Here is a 22,161-nt window from a genome sequence, read left to right as displayed (position 1 = left end):
CACAGGTCCCTCATTCTTTCCAGAAAGCACCTGTGTGGCTCCAATGGCCGTAGTTTCTCCGCCTTCACCAGCCAGTCATTTCTTTTTCTCCTTTCTTTTTGTTTTAATCCTCACCTGAGGATATTTTCCATTTATCTTCAGATACAGCAGGAAGAAAAGAGAGAGAGCGAGTGAGAGAGAAACATCGATGCGAGAGAGACACATTGACTGGTTGCCTCCTGCACGACCCCAGTGAGGGCCGGGGATGAACTGCAACCCAGGTGCGTGCCCTTGGCCATAATCGAACCCGGGACTCTTTGGTCCACGGGCCGACGCTCTTCAGCTGAGCCAAACCGGCCAGGGTTAGTCATTTCTTCACGGAACGTTTGGGGTCACTAAAGGGGTCATTTTGTAGCCTGTGCTAGTCAGCTTGTGCGGCTGTAACAAAGGTCCCCGGACAGGTGGCTCCACAACAGGAATTTACTTTCTCATCATTCTGGAGTCTGGAAGTTCAAGGTCAAGGTCTTAGCATGGTTGGTCCCTCCTGAGGGACCATCCTCGCATTGCAAAAGCTGCCTTCCTGCTGTGTCCCCAGAGGGTTGGTCTTCCATGCACAGCCCCCTGCCGTCTCTGGGGGTCCAGAGTCCCTTTCCTTCTAAGGGCACTGGTCAGACTGGGTCAGGACCCAGCTTAACAGCCTTGTTTATCTTAATCACCTTTTTAAAGACCCTGTCTACACATACAGTCACATTCTGAGGTCCTGGGGTTAGGGCTTCACCTTATGAATTTAGGGTGCACAGTTGAGCCCCTAAAAGAACTTTTTTAGATATGTTTTATTGATTTTAATTTTAGCGAGAGAGGAAGGGAGAGAGAGAGAGAAACCTTAATGTGAGAGAAACATCGATCGGCTGCCTCCTGCACGCTCCCCACTGGGGATCTAGCCCGCAACCCGGAATGTGCCCTGACCGGGAATTGAACCAGGACCTCTCAGTCCAGGGGATGGCGCTCAGGTGACTGAGCTGCACCGGCCGGGCCCTGACAGAACTTTTAATGACATTCTTACAACAGCAGTGTTTATCCGGCAGTGAGTATGTGCCTGACGTGTGCATCTCATCCAATGTCCGCAACAAACCTCTCGTTTTCTCCATTTAGGGAAACTGAGGCTCAGAGAAGCGAAGCGACCTGCCCAAGGTCACACAGCGAGCGGGCAGTGCCAGGGTTCAGGCCAAGGCGATCTGGGCCCAGGGGCACTGTTTCAGCACCACGCTGTCCGTCGCCGCAGCAGACATTATGCTGACTGTTCACTAATGGCCTGGGGCGGTCTCAGGGAAAACAGGGCTGTGGGGAGTCGGCCTCTGTCTGGAGCCCAGACACCTGCATGCAGAATAGCAGGGTCAGGGACAGCCCCACGCAGAGCACCGCCGTGTCACACGCAAGGTCCTTGGGTTCAGTCGTCGGAAGCGAGGTTCATGAGGAAGGGACTTGAGATGCGCTTCAAAGGATGATGGGCAGTTGGGTCCGTGAGAGGGGAGAAGGTGGCCAGGAAGGGCAGGACAAGACCCTGGCACAAGGGCAGCTCTGGGTCCCCCGCCCCCCGGGACCGAATCAGAGTTAGCTGTGGGTGAGCCGAATCTGCTGCCCTTCCCTTCTCCTTCCCAGGGTCCCCTGCGCACAGAGGGGACACAGGGTCCCAGAGCACGGGGACAATGCTCGTCTGACCACTGGGCCCGCTCCTCTCCCCTCCCCCACGCCAGGGTCTTCACGGTGATTCTGGAGCAGGTGAACGTCCTCCAAAGCAGCACCACCCCGCTGGGCAGCAAAGGCGCCGGCCTGGACGTCAAGGCGCTGAGAGCCTTCCGAGTGCTCAGACCCCTCCGGCTGGTGTCGGGGGTGCCCAGTGAGTGGCAGTGTGTCCGCAGGCCCCCTTCTTCCCCCAGCCGGTCCCCTCACCCGGTTCTGGGTCTTCCCCCTTCCTTGGTGTCCCAGAGGCTTCCCAGAGTGTGCACAGCGGGAGGCGACCATGTGAAGAGCTGACGCTCCGTTCTGCCCCCACAGGCCTGCAGGTGGTCCTCAACTCCATCTTCAAAGCCATGCTGCCCTTGTTCCACATCGCCCTGCTGGTCCTCTTCATGGTCATCATCTACGCCATCATCGGGCTGGAGCTCTTCAAGGGCAAGATGCACAAGACGTGCTACTTCATAGGAACTGGTGAGCCGGGGCGGGGGTGGGAGAGGTCCTGGACCAATGAGCCCAGGGCGGGGGTGGGAGAGGTCCTGGACCAATGAGCCCAGGGTGGGAGCTGGGAGAGGTCCTGGACCAATGAGCCCAGGGTGGGGGTGGGAGAGGTCCTGGACCAATGAGCCCAGGGTTGGGGTTGGGAGAGGTCCTGGACCAATGAGCCCAGGGTGGGGGGTGGGAGAGGTCCCAAGACAGCTCAAGGGGAGCCACTGGCCATGAAGAGCCCTGGGCTGGGTCACTGCCTCCCACACCTGCTGACTTTGGCAAAGGTCTTTCCTGGGCCAGGGCCTGGAGGAGGGTCAGCTCTGCCTGGGTCGGAACCAAGGGAAATGGACTGGGCCTGGCCATTACTTGTTCTGAAGCACCCACACCCCAGATAAAACGGGGTGTCTTCGGGCTTTCTGGGCCGGCGGTTGGTCCTGATGCCTGACTTCCTGTTTGTGCTTTCTCTGTTGCCATAGTTTTAGCTTAGTCCAAGCAGGGCCCACAGAGTAGGGTCCGAATGGGCCTCAGAAAGCCCAGGACCAAAGTGGTCACCTGCAGGCCGGTGAAGAGAACCTACCGGAGGCCCGGCGAGCCCGCCGCCTCCTGCACGGGTCGTGCTCAGACTCTGCCCTCAGCACCCCTCACCCTCGTAAAGCTGCTGGGGTGATGGGGATTTTACCCACTGATGTTCATGGCATTAGACATGAAACTGAGAACAAAGGTCCTAATGTTAGTTTATTAACTCATTGTGAAAGAACAGTGACGAACCCATCGTACGTGGACATACTACATTTTTATATAAAAACAACCATATTTTCCCAAACCAACAATACTTAGAAGAACAGTGCTGTTTCCTACTCTGTCTAAATCTCCCTGCTGCCGGGTCCACGGGCCGCTGTGTTTGGTCTGTTGTGACGGACGGCACATGTCACGTAGGCTCTGGAAAGTTCCGTCTGAGCTCACCCACAGACCGGGAGGTGAAGGAATAACGTCTTGGTGCTATTATGAAAGTGAGAGGTCTGCCTGGCTGTGTGGCTCAGTGGACTGAGCGTCCCCTGGACTGAGAGGTCCCGGTTCAAGTCCCCGTCAGGGCACATGCCCGGGTTGCAGGCTCCATGCCCAGTAGGGGGCGTGCAGGAGGCAGCCGATCCATGTTTCTCTCTCACATTGACGTTCTCTCTCTCTCTCTCCAAAATAAAAAAAATAAAAAAACACCCCTATTTTAAAAGAAAAGGGAAACGAGGGGGCTGGGTCCTCCCTCTGAGACCTGCCGCTTCCCACAGCAGCCCCTGGTGCTCAGCTGCCCAACCCGAGCGATGCTCCAGCAGGGTCTCTAGGGGAGGGGACACAGCACAAGAAAGGGGCGACCTCGGTTAGGGCACCTCCGCCCACCCATGCCCCACATCTCACCCCCTAGATTAACCGAGCGGTGAGAACTGTACTGTCTCTGCCAGAGACCCTCCTCACCTCCTCAGGTCACTGGTGACTGGGCGGGGGACACGGTCTAAGTCCAACCCAAACAGGAAACTCTACAAAGCTTTTGGAGCCTCTGTTCTCGGTCCCTTCCCATCAGCCTCCTCCTGATTAATAATGGTTTTATTTAAAAGGTGAGAGAGATAGAGACGGATGTGAGAGAGAAACATCGATCGGCTGCCTCCTGCACGCCCCCTACTGGGGATCGGGCCTGAAACCTGGGCATGTGCCTTGAGTAGGAATCGAACCGGGATCGCTCAGTCCCCGGGATGACGCTCATCCACTGAGCCACGCCAGCCGGGCCACAGCACTCTGCATCCGCCCATAAGCGTGATTAGGATAGAGGGGAGGGGCTTTCTGTGACAACCTGCAAACCCAATTCGAAGGTTTCCCCAGGCTTCTCATGAGCTCTTGGCCCGTGCTGACCAGCAGCACCCCAAACTCCTGTGGATGGGGCTGCCTGACTTGAGAGGTCAGGGGTCCCGCTCAGAGCTCAGGACCATCCTGTCTCAAGAGGACTGAGCTGATGGTCAGGCAGGGCCTCAGCTCTGATGAGTGACCCTCTCTCTGAGCACAAAGGGAGGCTAAGACATCCCACATTAAGGGGGTCCAGATGCCCTCAGACCTGAGGGGTTTTAGAGACAATGAGGGTACAGAAGGGGCGTAGGCCAAGGTACGACCACCCCCCTGGGAACAGCCCTAGCCCCTGAACCTGGAGGTCTTTGATTTTATCCTCACCCGAGGATATTTTTCCATTTTTTTTGTTCAGATAGAGTGGGAGGGAGAGCGAGGAAGAGAGAGAGAGAGAAACATCGACATGAAAGGGACACATCGAGTGGCTGCCTCTCTCATGACCCAACCAGGGCCGGGGACAAACCGCAACCGAGGCACATGCCCTTAGCGGAAACCGAACCCGGGTCTCTCAGGACCGCAGGCCAACGCTCTAACCACTGAGCAAAACTGGCCAGGGTGAACCAGGAGGTCTTGACAGCGCATCTCAGCACCTTGGGAGTCTCTGTGTCAGGTATCGGACAGAGCTCGCGAGGTGGAGCCTGTGAGACCCGCCCCCCGCAAGGGAGCTGCCTCCTTCTAAGGCTCTGTGGGTACAAATGACAGTCATGTCACCCCTGATTCATAGGTTGCCCTTTACAGGACAATAACCCTGGAAGCCCACCCTCCGGTGAGGTCCTGAGGCCTCTGCCTCAGTCAGGGTGACCTGTAGGTACCCCACTGGGTCCTCGGCCCCAGGCCTCTGCTTTCCCAGCTGAGAGTGTCTCACACCCATTACACAGAGTCTAACACCTTTTCTCCCCTCATTGCCCACCGTCCCCTGCTGTCCGATGCTCCCGCCTCCAGACATCGTGGCCACAGAGGAGAACGAGAAGCCGTCACCTTGTGCCAGGACGGGCTCAGGCCGCCCGTGCACCATCAACGGTAGTGAGTGCCGGGGCGGCTGGCCAGGGCCCAACAACGGCATCACCCACTTTGACAACTTCGGCTTCTCCATGCTCACCGTGTACCAGTGCATCACCATGGAGGGCTGGACCGACGTCCTCTACTGGGTGGGTCAGGCCTGTGCCTGTCGGAGCACCTCCCTTCCCCCAGGGCTGGCGGGGCGGGGAGGGAGTAAGCCTGCTTCTTCTCACTCTTCCCTGGAAAACCTGTACAGGGGCATGACCCCCTCGTGTCCCCAGGTGTGTGTCCCAGCATCCTTGGGACTTCCCCAAGGTACAGCCTGTCTGTGCAGAACTCAAGAGGAGGAGAGGAATGGAAGCCAGGAGCTCAGGGTCTGGCTCTGGTCACTTCCTAACTTGTCCCTGAGCCTGGCAGGTGACTCGCTCCTTGTGGCCTGGAGTCTCAGATTTCTTGGGGGATGATGGGCCCTTTGAGTCTTCTTGCCACTGGGAAAGACTGCTTTCCCATATTATAAACATCAGATATTAGTTCTGTTTGTTGCATAGAAGTGCTCCCCGCATCACAGGGCAGCTATGATGGTTGGAGGAGTCACTGAGTTATGACAGTTTGGACACACAGCCAGTGCTAAAGAAGGCTTCTTTGTGTGGTCGTGTTAAGAGCTAAGTTGCATTTCCTATTTAATCACCCCATGATGGAAGGCATTGTTTCCATTTCACAGGTAGGGAAACTGAGGCTCAGAGAGGTTCAGTAACTTGTCTAGATTTACGGAGCTCGTGAGCAATAGATCCAAGAACGCTAATCCGTCTGTCTGCACCACTGAAACTCAACCACAGCAAGGCACTGCCTGTGGGGAAACATTGTAGCACTGCTTGTGGGGAAACGTTGTAGCGCTGCCTATGGGGAAACATTGTAGTGCTGCTTGTGGGGAAACGTTGTAGCGCTGCCTGTGGGGAAACATTGTAGCACTGCTTGTGGGGAAACATTGTAGCGCTGCCTGTGGGGAAACGTTGTAGTGCTGCCTGTGGGGAAACGTTGTAGCGCTGCCTGTGGGGAAACATTGTAGCACTGCTTGTGGGGAAACATTGTAGCGCTGCCTGTGGGGAAACATTGTAGCACTGCTTGTGGGGAAACATTGTAGCGCTGCCTGTGGGGAAACATTGTAGCACTGCTTGTGGGGAAACATTGTAGTGCTGCCTGTGGGGAAACATTGTAGCACTGCTTGTGGGGAAACATTGTAGCGCTGCCTGTGGGGAAAATTTGTAGCGCTGCCTGTGGGGAAACATTGTAGCGCCCTCAAATGCTTTGCAAATATAGAGGATTAGTACGTATAGTTCTTGTGAGCTCCTATCATGGGAGCAGATCACTCGTTTAAAGGACTGTTCCACGCGTAGTTTCACCTCTGCTGAAGGGAGCCAGGGAATCTCATTTTCCCAATTAGGCACATGGGCAATAATGCTCAGAGGTGTCAGGTGACTTGTCTCCGGCCTCCGAGGTTATTCATGAAGCCACTGGCCAGGCTCAGGCCAAGACTTCTTCCTGTTCCTTCTACTTTGAAAACTTTTGGCTATAAAGAAACCCACTGGAGATGACCTCCATGAGCAAGTCAGGCTAGGGAGGTGGCCGGTGGGAGGGAGAAATGGGCCAGTGTCACCTGGACCAAGTAGATGGACAGCAAGCTTTCCACCCCTGCCCCACCTGGGAGGTCCTTTATCTCCAGGTTCTAGGTTTTCAGGAGAGAAAAGATCCCCTCCCATGGCCCAGATGGCCTCTCTCCTTGTCCCCAAGATTGGTAGAGTGAGAAACTTGGGGAGGGGACCTGAGCACTCAGGTCAGGGGTCAAAGACTCACACCTTTGTCCCACCAGGTCAACGATGCCATCGGGAACGAGTGGCCCTGGATCTACTTTGTCACCCTCATTCTGCTGGGGTCCTTCTTCATCCTCAACCTGGTGCTGGGCGTCCTGAGCGGGTGAGGCAGCTGGAAGGCAGCTAGCAAGAGAGGGAAGGGGGGAGGGGAGAGGAGGAGCAAGACAGTGAGGGAAATGGGGGGGGGGTCCACATCTGATCCCTTAGGGCAATGGACAGTCATGTCATTAACCCCTCATGTCCCAGGGAACCCCAAGACGAGGTGGGAGAAATCGAGGTGGGATGAGAGCAGGGGCTGAGCATTTTCAGGTGCCCCTGGGCTGGGGAGGGGAGGGCGAGTGAGGGCTGCAACCCGCTGCCTCCCGGGAAGGGCATCTGCACCCCAGGTGACCTCCAGGCCGTAGGTGGGGGCACCTCCAGCCAGACTGCGCAGTCTGTCCTTGGGAGGCTCTGCCCTTCCCACACCGCCCCAGCCCTCCCGCCTCCCTGCTGCACTGCAGGGAGTTCACCAAGGAGCGCGAGAAAGCCAAGTCCAGGGGCACCTTTCAGAAGCTCCGGGAGAAGCAGCAGCTGGACGAGGACCTCCGGGGCTACATGAGCTGGATCACGCAGGGCGAGGTTATGGACGTGGAGGACCTGAGAGAAGGTTCGGGCCCCAAGGCCACCGTCGGCAGGGGCACCCCCGTACTGAGCCCCATGAGCCTGGAAGGCCCACAGAGCGGGTGTAGCATTGCCACTTTGCAGTAAAGAAACCAAGGCCCCGAGAGAGTGAGTGGCCAGCCTGAGGCCCTCCAGCTCAGGATGGTGGCAGCCAGTGTGCCCAGGCTCTTCCGGGGGCACCAGGCCCCCCGCCGCCTGTTCACCACAGCCCCTTCCCTTGGGCTCCTGGGGATCCGGTGTCAGGAAAGCAGAGGGTTCCAGGCCCACCCAGGCCTGCTGTCCCAGGTGTCTCCAGTCTGTGGGTCCTTCCAGGTGTGTCCAGCCCAGAGGGGCCCGAACGCTGGCCCACTGTCTCCCTCTCGTCCCCAGGAAGGCTGTCTTTGGATGAAGGAGGCTCTGACACGGAGAGCCTGTATGAGATTGAGGGCTTGAACAAAGTCATCCAGTTTATGTGAGTGTCCGCCATCTCCCGGGGTCCCCCCAGCCCGAGCTCCCTGGAACCTGGCATTAGAACCCCATCTCCCCCTCTGAGGCGGCTCCAGGGCCCTCCCCCAGGCCCTCAGCGCGGTCGGGGGGCACTCAGCAGGCGACCCGTTTACAGGCCGCTGCCCAGGGCAGCGAGCACACCTGGCCGCGTCCTCTGCCCGGAGCGGAGGGGGGCAGCGAGTCCGGCACCTCCGCAGGGGACGGGGCAGCAGGTGAGCTTCGCGGGAGGGAGACCAGCCCCTGCCTTGTCTCTCGAGACGAGGACGCCGTGTGTGGTTGGCTGGCTGCCCTTTTACGAACTCAAACAAAACTGAGATTTTGAAAGATCCAACAATAAAGAAACACATCCGAGAAAGGGGGAAGGTCCCTTGTGCCCGGCACAGAGGTCGCCGTGGTCACAGGACAGCAACCCTCTGAGGCCTTCCCTCATTTTCCTCTCTGTCTCTCCCACACAGCAGATTTCCTGGGGTTTGCTTTGCCTTTTTACTCGGCGGGCCATTTGCATAACGGCTGTCCATCTGAGCCAGGGCAGTGCCCAGCGCACAGGGGCTGTGGGGTGTGGGATGGACAAAGGAGCATCACCTACACCTTACCTAGTAACTTCATTTTAACCTAAAAGTATCTACTGAGGGCAACTTTACACATCCTTCTCTCTCTCGCTTTTGTTTTCTTTGAGACTTGTTTTTAGAGCAGTTGTAGGCTCAGAGCAGAATCGAGAGGAATCCAGAGATCCAGATGCCCCCTGCCCCCTATGCACAGCCCCCCATTATCAGGGCCCCACCAGGTGGCATGTGTGTTATAGTCGGTGCCCCCGCACGGACATGTGGTCACCCCCCTGAGTCCACAGTGGCCGTCAGGGTCACTGTGGGTGGTGGGCAGCCTGGGTTGGCACAGCTGTGTGGGGACCCGTGTCCAGCCCTGGGGTACCACACAGGGTTTTCACTGCCCTGACAGCCTGTCCCCCGCCTCCGCGCCTCCCTCCCCCCAGCCGGCAGGAACCTCCGGTCTTCGTACTGTCTCCAGGGTTCTGCCTTTTCCAGAAAGTCCCCTAGTTCTCAGACCAGTGCCGTCCACCTAGTGGCGTGCGTTTGAAGTTCCTCCTCGTCTCTCCACGGCCCAACAGCTCACACGCCTGCTCTGGATGTGAAATAGTGCAGCGCGTGGATGCTCAGTAATAACACCTAAGCATAACCCACGGTGTGCACACTCAAATAGCGATTCAACTCCTGTCCTCTGCGAGTGGCATCATTGTGACACGTTTACAAAGAGGAAGGGCTTGGCCAGGAGGAGCCGAGGCTGCAGACCAGCCTGGCTGCACAGCCGTGCGGCGGGAGGGGGTGGCCCGCTCTGGTGCGGCCGCAGGTCTGCCTGGCAGCCACGCACCCTCCGGCTCTGTCTCCTCCCCCAGCCGGCGTTGGCGGCAGTGGGACCGTGTCTTCCGCTGGAAGTGTCACGACGCGGTCAAGTCCAGAGTCTTCTACTGGCTGGTGATTCTGGTCGTGGCTCTCAACACCCTGTCCATCGCCTCCGAGCACCACGACCAGCCCCTGTGGCTGACCCACCTCCAAGGTGCGTGGCCGCCCGGTGGCCCCTTGGGCTCTACAGAACAGCTCAGTTAGACAGTGGCGTTGCTTTCTAGAAACTTCCCTTCTCATGGCCGTAATAACAGTCTGGGAAGCCTCCGGGCATGTGCTCAGGTGTCTGGGCAGACTGTCTCCGTGACCAACACTGGACAAGTGCCAGTGACGTAGAAGTCCAAGCCTCCAAGCTGAACTTCTCCCAAAGCAGCAATTGCTCACCAGGTCTTTATGGCCCACTCGCCACACGTAAGACAGAAAAAGCCCTCAGGGTGCAGGGAGAACAAACACGCTTCAGCGAGCTCGCTGCCCGGTGAAGACAGACGTCAGTGAACCTGTCACATCACTGGAGGGAGGGCAGCGACGGAGGTCAGTGCAGGGCTGCAGCGTGCGGGATGGGAGCCCTGTGGGTCTTTCTGTTTAACAGTCTCATCAGTGTTCTTCCAAGGGGCAGAATTCACCAGGTTTCCCTGGATTTTGAGGGTAGAGAGCAGGTGATGGCTTGGACCTGTGGGTGTCCTAGGTGGGGGCTCAAGCAGGCCAAGGCGGGGGCGGGGAGGGCAGGAGAGCAAGGCTGAGCCCGGGTCCCGCCCCCCAGACGTGGCCAACCGGGTGCTGCTGGCCCTGTTCACTGTGGAGATGCTGATGAAGATGTACGGCCTGGGCCTGCGCCAGTACTTCATGTCCATCTTCAACCGCTTCGACTGCTTCGTGGTTTGCAGCGGCGTCCTGGAGCTGCTGCTGGTGGAGTCGGGCGCCATCAGCCCCCTGGGCATCTCCGTGCTGCGCTGCATCCGCCTGCTGAGGCTCTTCAAGATCACCAAGTGAGGGGGCGGGCGCGGTGCCCCTGGGGGTTCAGTGCCCCTGGGCGGGCGCGGTGCCCCTGGGGGGTCCAGTGCCCCTGGGCGGGCGCGGTGCCCCTGGGGGGTCCAGTGCCCCTGGGTGGGTATGGTGCCCCTGGGGGTTCAGTGCCCCTGGGGGGTTCAGTGCCGCTGGGGGGTTCAGTGCCCCTGGGTGGGTGCGGTGCCCCTGGGGGTTCAGTGCCCCTGGGCGGGCGTGGTGCCCCTAGGCAGGTGCGATGCCCCTGGGGGGTTCAGTGCCCCTGAGGGGTTCAGTGCCCCTGGGCAGGTGCGATGCCCCTGGGGGGTTCATTGCCCCTGAGGGGTTCAGTGCCCCTGGGCAGGTGCGATGCCCCTGGGGGGTTCAGTGCCCCTGAGTGGTTCAGTGCCCCTGGGCGAGTGCGGTGCCCCTGGGGGGTTCAGTGCCCCTGGGCGGGTGCGGTGCCCCTGGGCGGGTGCGGTGCCCTTGGGCTGGTATATGCCCATCTTAACTCCCATGTTCTGGGGTCCTGCAAATTCACAGGAATCACCCCCATCTCTGCAAGAGGAATTACGTCCCTCTTTCGACCTCATTCTTCTGTTCTTACCTCTTACCGTGGTCGTAGGGCAGGAGAGAGGGGCTTGGAACAGGGGGGGAACAGGACGTGGAGAGACTGGGAGAGGACAGAGGAAAGAAAGGAGGAGGAGGGAAGGGGCAGGACATGAAGAACAGAGAATACGAGGGACCGTGGAGGGTGGTGTGGGACGGGGGTGGTTCCTGGATCTTCAAGGCTGACCGAGCCCGCCCGAGCTGGGTGCCACGCCAGGAACAGAGCCGGGCATGCGATGGACGTGTCCTCACTCCCACGGGGCTTGCGGCCCAGCGGGGGACCACAGCTGTCCCACACATGAGTGTGAAGCGACAGAAGATACGTGCTGTGAAGGAAGGAGGAGTGGGGGGCAGCCTCCCCCTCTAGGCCGCCCTCCCCCTGCGTCCCCCGGCTCACGCACACCCTGTGGACGGCTGTGAGAGGGCCTGTCGATTCCACCCTGCGGCCACCGCCTGCAGGTACTGGACGTCGCTGAGCAACCTGGTGGCGTCCCTGCTGAACTCCATCCGCTCCATCGCCTCCCTGCTGCTGCTGCTGTTCCTGTTCATCATCATCTTCGCCCTGCTGGGCATGCAGCTCTTCGGGGGCAGGTACGACTTCGAGGACACCGAGATACGGCGCAGCAACTTCGACAACTTCCCGCAGGCCTTCATCAGCGTCTTCCAGGTGGGCCGCCCGTGGGTGCCCATGCGCGTCTTGCTCCTCGCCACCAGGGTGGACGTCACCTCCTCCAGGGAGCCTTCCCGGATCTGCGGGTTTGAGTTCGAGGCCCCTCTGCAGGCTGCCCCAGCCCTGTGTCCTCTCCATGGTGACAGTTGCTTATCTGTCCCCCCTACATCCCGAGCGAGGAGCTGTGCCCAGCCTGGCACAGCAGGCCCACAGCGGGATGGTATTTTGTGAATGAGGGGAGTTGGGCTGGGCTGGGAGTCCAGGTGCCTGTTCTCTCTCCCGTGTGCCACTCCTACTTCTGAGCACAGAGCAGGACAGGTGTGCCCTCCCCCCGAGCTCGGCCCCTCGGCACCCCTCCACCTCCCTGCCCCCAGGTCCTGACCGGCGAGGACTGGAACTCTGTGATGTACAACGGCGTCATGGCCTACGGCGGGCCCTCGTACCCCGGCATGCTGGTGTGCATCTACTTCGTCATCCTCTTCGTCTGCGGCAACTGTATCCCTCGAGAGCAGGTGCAGGGACGCGCGTGGGGGGCCGGGAGAGGCGCCTCACACCGGGCTCCAGGGTGCCCCGGCCAGGCGCCAGGCCCTCAGGCGGAGGGCAGCTCCCAGGCTCGTGGGGTTGGAGGGAGACAGGACACAGGTGTGAGTGCCCTGGCCGACCGTCCCTGCCACCAGCCAGGTCAGAGAGCCAGGTGATTTACAGGTGGAGGACTTCACCCCGGGGAGCAGGGAGGAGGGGCAGGGCTTGGCGGAGGAGCCTGGAAGATGGTGGGAGGCAGGCTGGGTGGAACCAGGCACCGGGAGTGTGAACTTGAGCCAGACAGTGGGAGGGGGGCGGGGGATGGGCAGAGGGCCGCCGTGCTCAGGTCTGACGCCTGCACCGTGAAATTTGATGTTATGAGTAGAGGTGGGGAGGGAACCCCATCCCTTGTGCCAGGCATGCTGCTCCCCTGGGAAGCTCCGGCTCCCCACAGAGCCCGGTGTGGGGGCTGGGTCAGTCCCGGGCAGGAAGTGGGTGATGCTCAGGGCCACTGTGGGTTCAGACACCCTCCGCTGGCAGCACCCGAGGGTGCTGGTCTGTGTCCTGTGCCCAAGCCCTCCCATGGGGAGCTCTGGAGAGAGGGTCTCCCATGGCCCCTCCAGGGAGCGGAGTCGTCAATCAGCCCGTACGCGGGGCACACTCTGGCCCTTCCCCCACAGCCCAGGCTCCTTAGCTGGACACCTCAGATATCCTGCTCAACGTCTTTCTGGCCATCGCTGTGGACAACCTGGCGGAGGCCGAGAGCCTGACGTCTGCCCAGAAGGCCAAGGCCGAGAAGAGGAAGCGCAGGAGGTCCAAGTGAGTGCCGCCTCCTGGGGGGGGGGGGGGCTGGGTGCCGGCAGGCGGCTCCCTGGGGCCCGAGAGCAGGGGCTGGGCCACATGACAGAGGCCGGCATGGCCTGGGAGAGCTGCATCTTGGGTGGTGTCCCTGGGGACGGGATGAGAGACACAGCGAGCCCGAGACAGGCCTCGGAGACACCGGACAGCGCCAGGCAGGCTGGGCCAGGCGCCCGGTGAGCGGTCCAGGAATTCTCCCAGCAGCCGCCGAGTCACCACGGTCCTGGAGGTCACTTCCTTCTGCTGAGCCTCAGGCGTCTCACCTGTGCGGTGGGGGTGGCCTCGGTGGGTCAGGTCATTGCGAAGGCATTGTCCGGGGACCTGTATGATTCGGGAAGTCTGGGGTGGGCTGGAGGCACCCCCGACCCGCTTCCTGGGCGCGCAGAGCTGCTGGCTGGGTAACCGACCACCAGAGCCATTCTAGACGAGGCCGGGGTCCTCCGACGCCCCTCCTGGCGGAGGCGGGAGGGGGAGAAGCGGGGAGAGGCCAGCCGTGGAGGCCGGGCATCGAAGACTTTCCGAAGACTTGGTCCACACCGCGCTGCGCACTGGGCTGCCCCCGCCCACGCCCGCCGCACACTGACCAGTGAGCCAGCTGGGCCTCATGCTCCGTCTCAGAGGCCTCGCCCAGGCCCACAGCCCACCCAGCTGGTCGCCGACACCGCTCCTCGGGGTGGGGGTCCCCCGGGGGCTCCAGACTGAGCAGACCCTTGAGAACTTTCTCCCGGCCTCCACTTGGGCTTTCTTGGTTTACAAACCCAGGGGTGTGGACAGGCCCGAGGAGGAGAAGTCGGTGGTGACCAAGAAGCTGGACCAGAAGCCCAAGGGCGAGGGGATCCCCACCACTGCCAAGGTGAGCCCAGCACTGGGCATTTCCAGAGGCGGGGGGCTCTCCTCGGACAGTCCCCTGGCTCCTCCGAGCCTGAGGGTGCTGGTGGGGTGACGTGTAGGGGGAGAGGGAGAGAGGCTCACAGCCAGGGGAAGGCGCCTCCCTCCACCAGTTCGTGGCCGCAGCTCGCGCAGGGGAACCTGTGCTGAGAAGCACAGACCCCCAGTGTGCCCACCAGACTGCCTCGGAGCCCCCCTTCCCTCCCCGGCCAAGGCGGCGCCCCCCACGCGGCACCCCTGTTTCACTGAGAGGCCCAGACTGACCTCCCACCACCCTGTGCCTGCCTGGCTGGAGGTCAAGGAAGCAGAGCTGCAAGGGTGGGGGACGAGCCCCAGAAGGGCTGGGGTCCCGGGCAGGGGGGGCTCAGCTTTATCCGGAGGTGTAAACGGAGGGAGGGCTGTGCACAGGCCCAGGGGGCCGATTCCTGGCCACATCCCCGGGAGCTCGGGGGGTTGGTCCAGCTTGGGCTTGGCTTCTCGTCTGTGGGGGTACGGCCCTGCCCCAGGCTGTCGGGGAGATGGGTAAGCCGGCCCTGTCCCAGGCTGTCGGGAGATGGGTAAGCCGGCCCTGTCCCAGGCTGTCGGGAGATGGGTAAGCCGGCCCTGTCCCAGGCTGTCGGGAGATGGGTAAGCCGGCCCTGTCCCAGGCTGTCGGGAGATGGGTAAGCCGGCCCTGTCCCAGGCTGTCGGGAGATGGGTAAGCCGGCCCTGCCCCAGGCTGTCGGGGAGATGGGTAAGCCGGCCCTGTCCCAGGCTGTCGGGGAGATGGGTAAGCCGGCCCTGTCCCAGGCTGTCGGGAGATGGGTAAGCCGGCCCTGTCCCAGGCTGTCGGGAGATGGGTAAGCCGGCCCTGTCCCAGGCTGTCGGGGAGATGGGTAAGCCGGCCCTGTCCCAGGCTGTCGGGAGATGGGTAAGCCGGCCCTGTCCCAGGCTGTCGGGAGATGGGTAAGCCGGCCCTGTCCCAGGCTGTCGGGAGATGGGTAAGCCGGCCCTGTCCCAGGCTGTCGGGAGATGGGTAAGCCGGCCCTGTCCCAGGCTGTCGGGGAGATGGGTAAGCCGGCCCTGTCCCAGGCTGTCGGGAGATGGGTAAGCTGCAGCCTGCACCGGCCCCCAGGGCACGTCCCATGAGTGGGACCACAGGTCTCAGGTGTGTCACCTTGTGCTTCTTCTGACAGTTAAAAATCGATGAATTTGAGTCCAATGTCAATGAGGTGAAGGACCCCTACCCCTCCGCTGACTTCCCAGGTGAGAGTCCTGGGGCCACGGGGCTGGGGGTGGATTCTGGGGCTTCCTCCCCGGGGACAGTGTCTGCGCCTGGACCTGGACTCCCTCCGCCCCCGAGCTTGTGCGCATCTGAGACAGAGATGCCACAGCAAGGCCCCTCAGCCTCTCCCCCCTCCCCCCAGGGGATGACGAAGAAGATGAGCCCGAGATCCCAGTGAGCCCCCGGCCACGGCCCCTGGCTGAGCTGCAGCTGAAGGAGAAGGCGGTGCCCATCCCGGAAGCCAGCGCCTTCTTCATCTTCAGCCCCACCAACAAGTGGGTGGCCCCTGGCTGCCGTCTGCGGTGACCTCGGGGCTTTCGGAGCAGGCTGTCGCCTTCTCCTGCTTCTCTGGGCCTGCACCTGTCTGTGGGAAACTCCTTCCTTTAGCTTAGGATCTTGTGCCCTGCCACAACATTAGCCTCTCTGGGGGAGACACTGGCAACGAGAGGGACTGGGTACACTGGCTCCTTCCCAAGAACAATTTTAGCCTGGACAGGGGATGAGAGCTGCGAAGTTGTAGTCCTTTCTGGCTTTATAATCTCACTCCTCTGAAATGTACAGACTACGGTCTTCACAGAGCTTCATCTGACTGCCTCAGGTGGGGAACCCGTGGGTGGCGGTGGAGTACCGGGGGTGGGAGGGGCTTGGTTGGGAGATGGGACTGAGGCTGCAGGGACAGAATGGGGGCAGGGCGCCTGCATGTCAACGAGAGGGCCATCCAGGTGCAGGCTACTCACCCCTGACCCGGAAGGGAGTGACCCAGTGTCCCGCTGCAGGACAGAGGCTGGCCCGGCCTGAGCACCCAGCAACTCACAACTCTCCTGAACCCCCCCACCCCCAACAGGATCCGCGTCCTCTGTCATCGCATTGTCAACGCCACCTGGTTCACCAACTTCATCTTACTCTTCATCATGCTCAGCAGCGCTGCACTGGCTGCCGAGGACCCCCTCAGGGCCGAGTCCATGAGGAATCAGGTGATGGTGGTGGTGATGTTGATGATGGTGATGGTGGTGGTGGTGGTGGTGGTGATGATGGTGGTGGTGATGGTGGTGGTGATGTTGATGATGGTGATGGTGGTGGTGGTGGTGGTGGTGATGATGGTGGTGGTGGTGGTGGTGGTGATGTTGATGATGGTGATGGTGGTGGTGGTGGTGATGATGGTGGTGATATTGATGGTGGTGGTGATGGTGATGGTGATGGTGGTGGTGATGATGGTGGTGATATTGATGATGGTGGTGATGGTGGTGGTGATATTGATGATGGTGGTGATGGTGGTGGTGGTATTGATGGTGGTGATGGTGGTGGTGGTGGTGATGGTGGTGGCTGTGATGGTGGTGGTGGTGATGATGGTGGTGGTGGTTGTGATGGTGGTGGTGGTGATGATGGTGGTGGTGGTAATTGTGATGGTGATGACAGTGATGATGGTGATGGAGATGGTGATGATCGTGATGGTGATGTTGGATATGGTGATGGTGACAATGGTGATGGTGATAATGGTGGTGATGGTGGTGATGGTGATGATGGTGGTTATAATGATGATGGTGGTGATGATGTTGGTCATGGTGGTCATGGTGATGGTGGTTATAATGACATCGTTGTTCTGCCCTTCCTCTCACTGACTCCTCTCCCCTGCCCTGTCCCCAGATCCTCGGATATTTTGACATTGGATTCACCTCTGTCTTCACTGTGGAGATTATCCTCAAGGTGACTGAGAGCCACGGGACAGCTTCGGCTTGAGTGTGGGTGTCTCTGGGTCAGGGAGCCAGACCTGATGTGGCTCTGACTTACTCAGCACTCACTCAGGGCTGAATGGCAGGGCTAAGGGAAAAGCAAGGAGGTGGAGGGAGGCAGGGAAAGAGGCAGAACCCAGGAGAGCAGGTGGGATTTCAGCTCACAGCCTGGGGTGAGGGGGCGCAGGTGGACAGCTGGAGACGAACGCAGCCGACCTGCCACCCCCAAGCCTCTCTGCCGAGCGGTCCTGTGTGTGGAGCCTCGGGCAGGGTTCTCCGTGGGAGGCGCAGTTAGCGTGAGAGCGGACCCGGAGCTGTGATTTGCTCCTGGACCTTTATTGCCAGTGACCAAGAGCCCCCCCCGAGGTGTCCCCAGAGCAAACTGTTCTGGGCAGGTTTCTGGCAGCTCTGCCCTATCATACCCTCCCCCTCCTCGTTCACAGTACCTCACTGCTGGCCTGTCCTCCAGGGGGCGCACTGGGGTCACACCGTCTCAGACCAGGAGGGAGAGAAGAGCCGAGCAAGGGAACAAAACTAGAGCAGACAGCAATATAAAGTGAGGATGGTCCCTAATTCCAGGGTCACAACTATCAAAGGAGTTGAGCAGAGGGAGATGGTGGCTTCCCTGAGATCCATGAGGACTTCCTGGAGGGAGTGACATTGACATTAAACTGAAGTCAGAGAGGTTTTCATTAGGAAATGGTGGCAGATGCATCACAAGGAGACGTTTGGGACATGCTCAGAGAGCAGCCCCTTCTGGTGGGGGACACACACATTGGGGGGAAGCCTGGGTTCAGAGACGGGGAAGGCAGGTTGAGGAGAAATCACATGGGGCCTGGACGCCAGGAAGGGCCTTCGAGGGCCTGCATATTTGTGCAAAGGGCCTGGGAAAATATCAGAGCATTTATGAAAGAAGCTGAGAGGTGCGTGAGAAGGTGTGGCCGGAGGTACCAGGGGCTAGAAAGAGAGGGGTCAGGGGCCTGGTGAAAGTCTTCAAGACCTTGAGGGTGGCTGAGCCGACTCAGCCATCCTTAGGGCCAAGGGGGTGTCTGAAGGAGCTTCCAGGGAGGAGGCGGAATTGTATGTGCCCTGCAGGAGGGGGGAGGCCAGGACTTCCCCCCTCAGTGGCCCACGGGGCAGAGACCAGGGGCTCCCTATGGCATCTGACGTGAGACACGCTCGGAGAGCAGTCTGGCGTGGCTACTCGTGGGAACAGGAGCGGCAAAGAGGCGTCCAGGGTGTGGCGAGGACAGGTGACACAGAGCCCTCCGGCGGCTCTTTGCCTCGCCAGGCACACCGGCCCGGGGCAGCCCTTCCTTGTCAGGCACAGGCCTGTCCCCAGCGCGTCCCCACCAGGGTGCTGTCGTCTCTCCCCAGATGACGACCTATGGCGCTTTCCTGCACAAAGGCTCCTTCTGCCGCAACTACTTCAACATCCTGGACCTGCTGGTGGTGGCCGTGTCGCTCATCTCCATGAGACTCCAGTGAGCACGGCAGGGCCGGCCGGGGCGTGGGCCCCTCTGCTCCGCGCCAGGCCACACGGGGAGGGTGCCAGCCCGGACGGGGCCCAGGTCCCTGGGTTGTCAGCCACTGGACTGAAGCAGCAATGCTCCGGGCAGAGCTGGGACCAGGAGGGTCGGAGTCCCAGCAGCCCTCGGGGGAGCACGGCGCTGAGCTTGGAGCTCCTGGTCAGACGGGGGGACAAGCCTGCACCTCCCTGCGCGCAGGAGAGGAGAACATGGCCCCTGAGCAGGAGGCGCTCTGCCTGGCACCCACACCCGCCCAGGGACAGCAGGAAGGTGGCAGTGCCCCGGCACATGGGCCCACGAGCTGGAGGTGGAGGCGGAGGAGGTGGAGGCTGGAGCAGCTGCCCTCAGCACCCCCTCGGCCGCCTCCCCAGGTCCAGCTCCATCTCCGTGGTGAAGATCCTGAGGGTGCTGAGGGTGCTCCGACCCCTGCGAGCCATCAACAGAGCCAAGGGGCTGAAGGTGAGAGGCCCCGGGGTGCAGGGGGTGCAGAATGCTCAGCCCAGCGTCTCGGCACATCCATGGCCTTTGCCCGTTGGGGTTGAGGATGAGGCCTCTCTGCCTGCAACCAGCTGGGGGATGGGGAGGCTGGCGTCCTGGGGCCCTTGGCGGGACACTGAGGGTGGGCGGTGTGACCTGGCCCATGGCACCCCCAGCACGTGGTGCAGTGTGTGTTCGTGGCCATCCGCACCATCGGCAACATCGTCCTGGTCACCACGCTCCTGCAGTTCATCTTCGCCTGCATCGGGGTCCAGCTCTTCAAGGTGAGCCCCGCCAGCCGGGTGCAGGCCCATGGGCCAAGGCAAGAGCAGCCCATCTCTGCCCCAAACTGGGCAAACAGATGTCCTCAAGGGCCCCGTGTACCTGCTGTCTTCCTGGCTCCCGTGGCTTCTCCAGGAGGAGGCAGGCACCCCCACACCCGCTGGGCCCCGCCATCACCCCCATCGGCACCCTCTCCCAGCCCCCCGCCAGACCTGCCTCAAGTCCCCACCCCAGGCCGTCAGTTTCACCTGCTCAGTCCCCTGAACTTTGCATTCCGTGTGCCCAAGGCTCCTGAGGACAGGGGTCCGTCTCCGCGCGTCTGGGAGCCGACCCCGTCCCTTCTCACTGCAGAACAGGGCTCAGTTCCTCTTGAGGGACCAGCCTTCACACTGGCCTGATTTCTGGGCCCCCCTGGCTTTGGGACTGACACCTCGGTGCATCCCCTCCACCCTGGCTCCTCCTCTCATGACCCCGTCTTCTCCTGCCCCCACGTGTCATATTTTAACCTCGCGGGATAGGACCGCAGCAGACTTAGACACGCACGAGCCTCCACCCGTTCAGCACACAGGCCCGGGGGTCTTCCCTGGGCGGGGGCCTCGGACGGTGGGAGCCCCCGGAGTGAAGGGCTGTTCTGGGCCCTGCCCCCCTGGTCTGGCCACGGGCTCCTCCTTCCAGACCCTGGCCTCCCTTCTCCCCCATCCCCATGTCATTCCTGTTTCCGTGACAACGCATCTCCCTCCTCCGCCCCCCCTTCCGGACCAGGGGAAGTTCTTCAGCTGCAATGACCTGTCCAAGATGACGGAGAAGGAGTGCAGGTGTGTGGTGCCTGCTGGCCGGCTGTGCCTGGGGGGAGGGGGCCACGCAGGGGACAGTGAGGGGCAGGAGGCTGTGCCTGGGGGGAGGGGGCCACGCAGGGGACAGTGAGGGGCAGGAGGCTGTGCCTGGGGGAGGGGGCCACGCAGGGGACAGTGAGGGGCAGGAGGCTGTGCCTGGGGGAGGGGGCCACGCAGGGGACAGTGAGGGGCAGGAGGCTGTGCCTGGGGGGAGGGGGCCACGCAGGGGACAGTGAGGGGCAGGAGGCTGTGCCTGGGGGGAGGGGGCCACGCAGGGGACAGTGAGGGGCAGGAGGCTGTGCCTGGGGGGAGGGGGCCACGCAGGGGACAGTGAGGGGCAGGAGGCTGTGCCTGGGGGGAGGGGGCCACGCAGGGGACAGTGAGGGGCAGGAGGCTGTGCCTGGGGGGAGGGGGCCACGCAGGGGACAGTGAGGGGCAGGAGGCTGTGCCTGGGGGAGGGGGCCACGCAGGGGACAGTGAGGGGCAGGAGGCTGTGCCGGGGGGGAGGGGGCCACGCAGGGGACAGTGAGGGGCAGGAGGCTGTGCCTGGGGGGAGGGGGCCACGCAGGGGACAGTGAGGGGCAGGAGGCTGTGCCTGGGGGAGGGGGCCACGCAGGGGACAGTGAGGGGCAGGAGGCTGTGCCTGGGGGGAGGGGGCCACGCAGGGGACAGTGAGGGGCAGGAGGCTGTGCCTGGGGGGAGGGGGGCCACGCAGGGGACAGTGAGGGGCAGGAGGCTGTGCCTGGGGGGAGGGGGGCCACGCAGGGGACAGTGAGGGGCAGGAGGCTGTGCCTGGGGGGAGGGGGGCCATGCAGGGGACAGTGAGGGGCAGGAGGCTGTGCCTGGGGGGAGGGGGGCCACGCAGGGGACAGTGAGGGACAGGAGGCTGTGCAGGCGGGGGACTGGGAACAAGCCCCTCCACCCAGGAGGGGTGCTCACGGAGCTCCTTTCCTCGGGTCCCCTGGGGAGCGGGTGCCCGTCAGCATCCCCTGGGGTCCCTCTGCGTCTTCATTTGTCCTGCACACTCAGTGCCAGGGAACGTGGGGGGACGGCCCAGCCATGCGGTGCAGTGACTGTCCCCCATCCAGGGGCTACTACTACGTGTACAAGGACGGGGACCCCACGCAGATCGAGCTGCGCCCCCGCGAGTGGGTGCACAGCGAGTTCCACTTCGACAACGTTCTCTCGGCCATGATGTCCCTCTTCACCGTCTCCACCTTCGAGGGGTGGCCGCAGTGAGTGAGGCTGGGCCCGGGGCCACCACAGCATGGCTGGGGCCGGGCAGGGGTCCAGCCAGCCCCTCTGCAGCCCCCAGGCCCGTGGACAGTGCTCACCCAGCCCCCCGGCTCCGAAGGCCTGGAGGGCCGGTGTGTTGACCGGTCATTCCTGCCCAGGGCTCCGAGCTAATGTCCCCCGACTGCCGTCGGCACGGGCTTCTCTGATGGAGCAGGGTAGGGGCGCCCCTGGCAAAGCGGACCCTTTGCAGGAACTGCTCCAGCCTTTCCGGGCACGGTCCCGACTGCTGCCTCATCGCGCGACTGTTCGCAAACTCCCCTGTGGGGCCCACGGTGCGGCCTGGCTCCTGGTCTCGTCACCCCCGCCGCCTGTCTCCCCGACCCCAGGCTCCTGTACAAGGCCATCGACGCCTACGAGGAGGACAAGGGCCCCGTCCATAACCACCGGGTGGAGATGGCCATCTTCTTCATCATCTACATCATCCTCATCGCCTTCTTCATGATGAACATCTTCGTGGGCTTCGTCATCGTCACCTTCCAGGAGCAGGGGGAGACCGAGTACAAGAACTGCGAGCTGGACAAGAACCAGGTGCGGGGCCGCCCCTGGGCGCCCCCGGGCCCTCCGCTGGCAGCCCAGCATCTCCCGTCAGCAGCAGTACAGGCTGGGGGGGTCTTCTCCTGGGACCCTCCCGATGCCCTGGGCTGGACAAGAGCCCTGTCAGCCAAGGCCCATGATGCCTCAGGGGGGGCCCAGCACCCGGGGGAC

The 22,161-nt window shown here is 61.8% G+C and overlaps 1 protein-coding gene across 1 annotated transcript in view; it reads left to right on the top strand.

Moving 5' to 3' along the window:
- The window catches only part of CACNA1S (calcium voltage-gated channel subunit alpha1 S), a 42,033-nt gene that overhangs the window by 7,331 nt on the left and 12,541 nt on the right, over positions 1-22,161 (top strand). Inside the window, exons 4-25 of the mRNA XM_036277449.1 lie at positions 1,734-1,876; positions 2,035-2,187; positions 5,032-5,237; positions 6,956-7,059; positions 7,457-7,602; positions 7,986-8,067; positions 9,511-9,671; positions 10,278-10,503; positions 11,567-11,774; positions 12,152-12,272; positions 13,007-13,118; positions 13,920-14,010; positions 15,221-15,290; positions 15,452-15,584; positions 16,154-16,283; positions 16,954-17,013; positions 18,417-18,523; positions 18,940-19,027; positions 19,222-19,329; positions 20,090-20,142; positions 21,249-21,395; positions 21,783-21,984. Coding sequence (XP_036133342.1) covers positions 1,734-1,876; positions 2,035-2,187; positions 5,032-5,237; positions 6,956-7,059; positions 7,457-7,602; positions 7,986-8,067; positions 9,511-9,671; positions 10,278-10,503; positions 11,567-11,774; positions 12,152-12,272; positions 13,007-13,118; positions 13,920-14,010; positions 15,221-15,290; positions 15,452-15,584; positions 16,154-16,283; positions 16,954-17,013; positions 18,417-18,523; positions 18,940-19,027; positions 19,222-19,329; positions 20,090-20,142; positions 21,249-21,395; positions 21,783-21,984 — 2,851 coding nt within the window. The remainder of the gene's footprint in view (positions 1-1,733; positions 1,877-2,034; positions 2,188-5,031; positions 5,238-6,955; positions 7,060-7,456; positions 7,603-7,985; positions 8,068-9,510; positions 9,672-10,277; positions 10,504-11,566; positions 11,775-12,151; positions 12,273-13,006; positions 13,119-13,919; positions 14,011-15,220; positions 15,291-15,451; positions 15,585-16,153; positions 16,284-16,953; positions 17,014-18,416; positions 18,524-18,939; positions 19,028-19,221; positions 19,330-20,089; positions 20,143-21,248; positions 21,396-21,782; positions 21,985-22,161) is intronic.

The sequence above is a fragment of the Molossus molossus genome, unplaced genomic scaffold, assembly GCF_014108415.1.
Source record: "Molossus molossus isolate mMolMol1 unplaced genomic scaffold, mMolMol1.p scaffold_m16_p_23, whole genome shotgun sequence".
Lineage (NCBI taxonomy): Eukaryota > Metazoa > Chordata > Mammalia > Chiroptera > Molossidae > Molossus > Molossus molossus.
The sequence above is the reverse complement of the archived record's forward strand: the minus strand, read 5'-3'. Positions and strand labels throughout refer to the sequence as shown.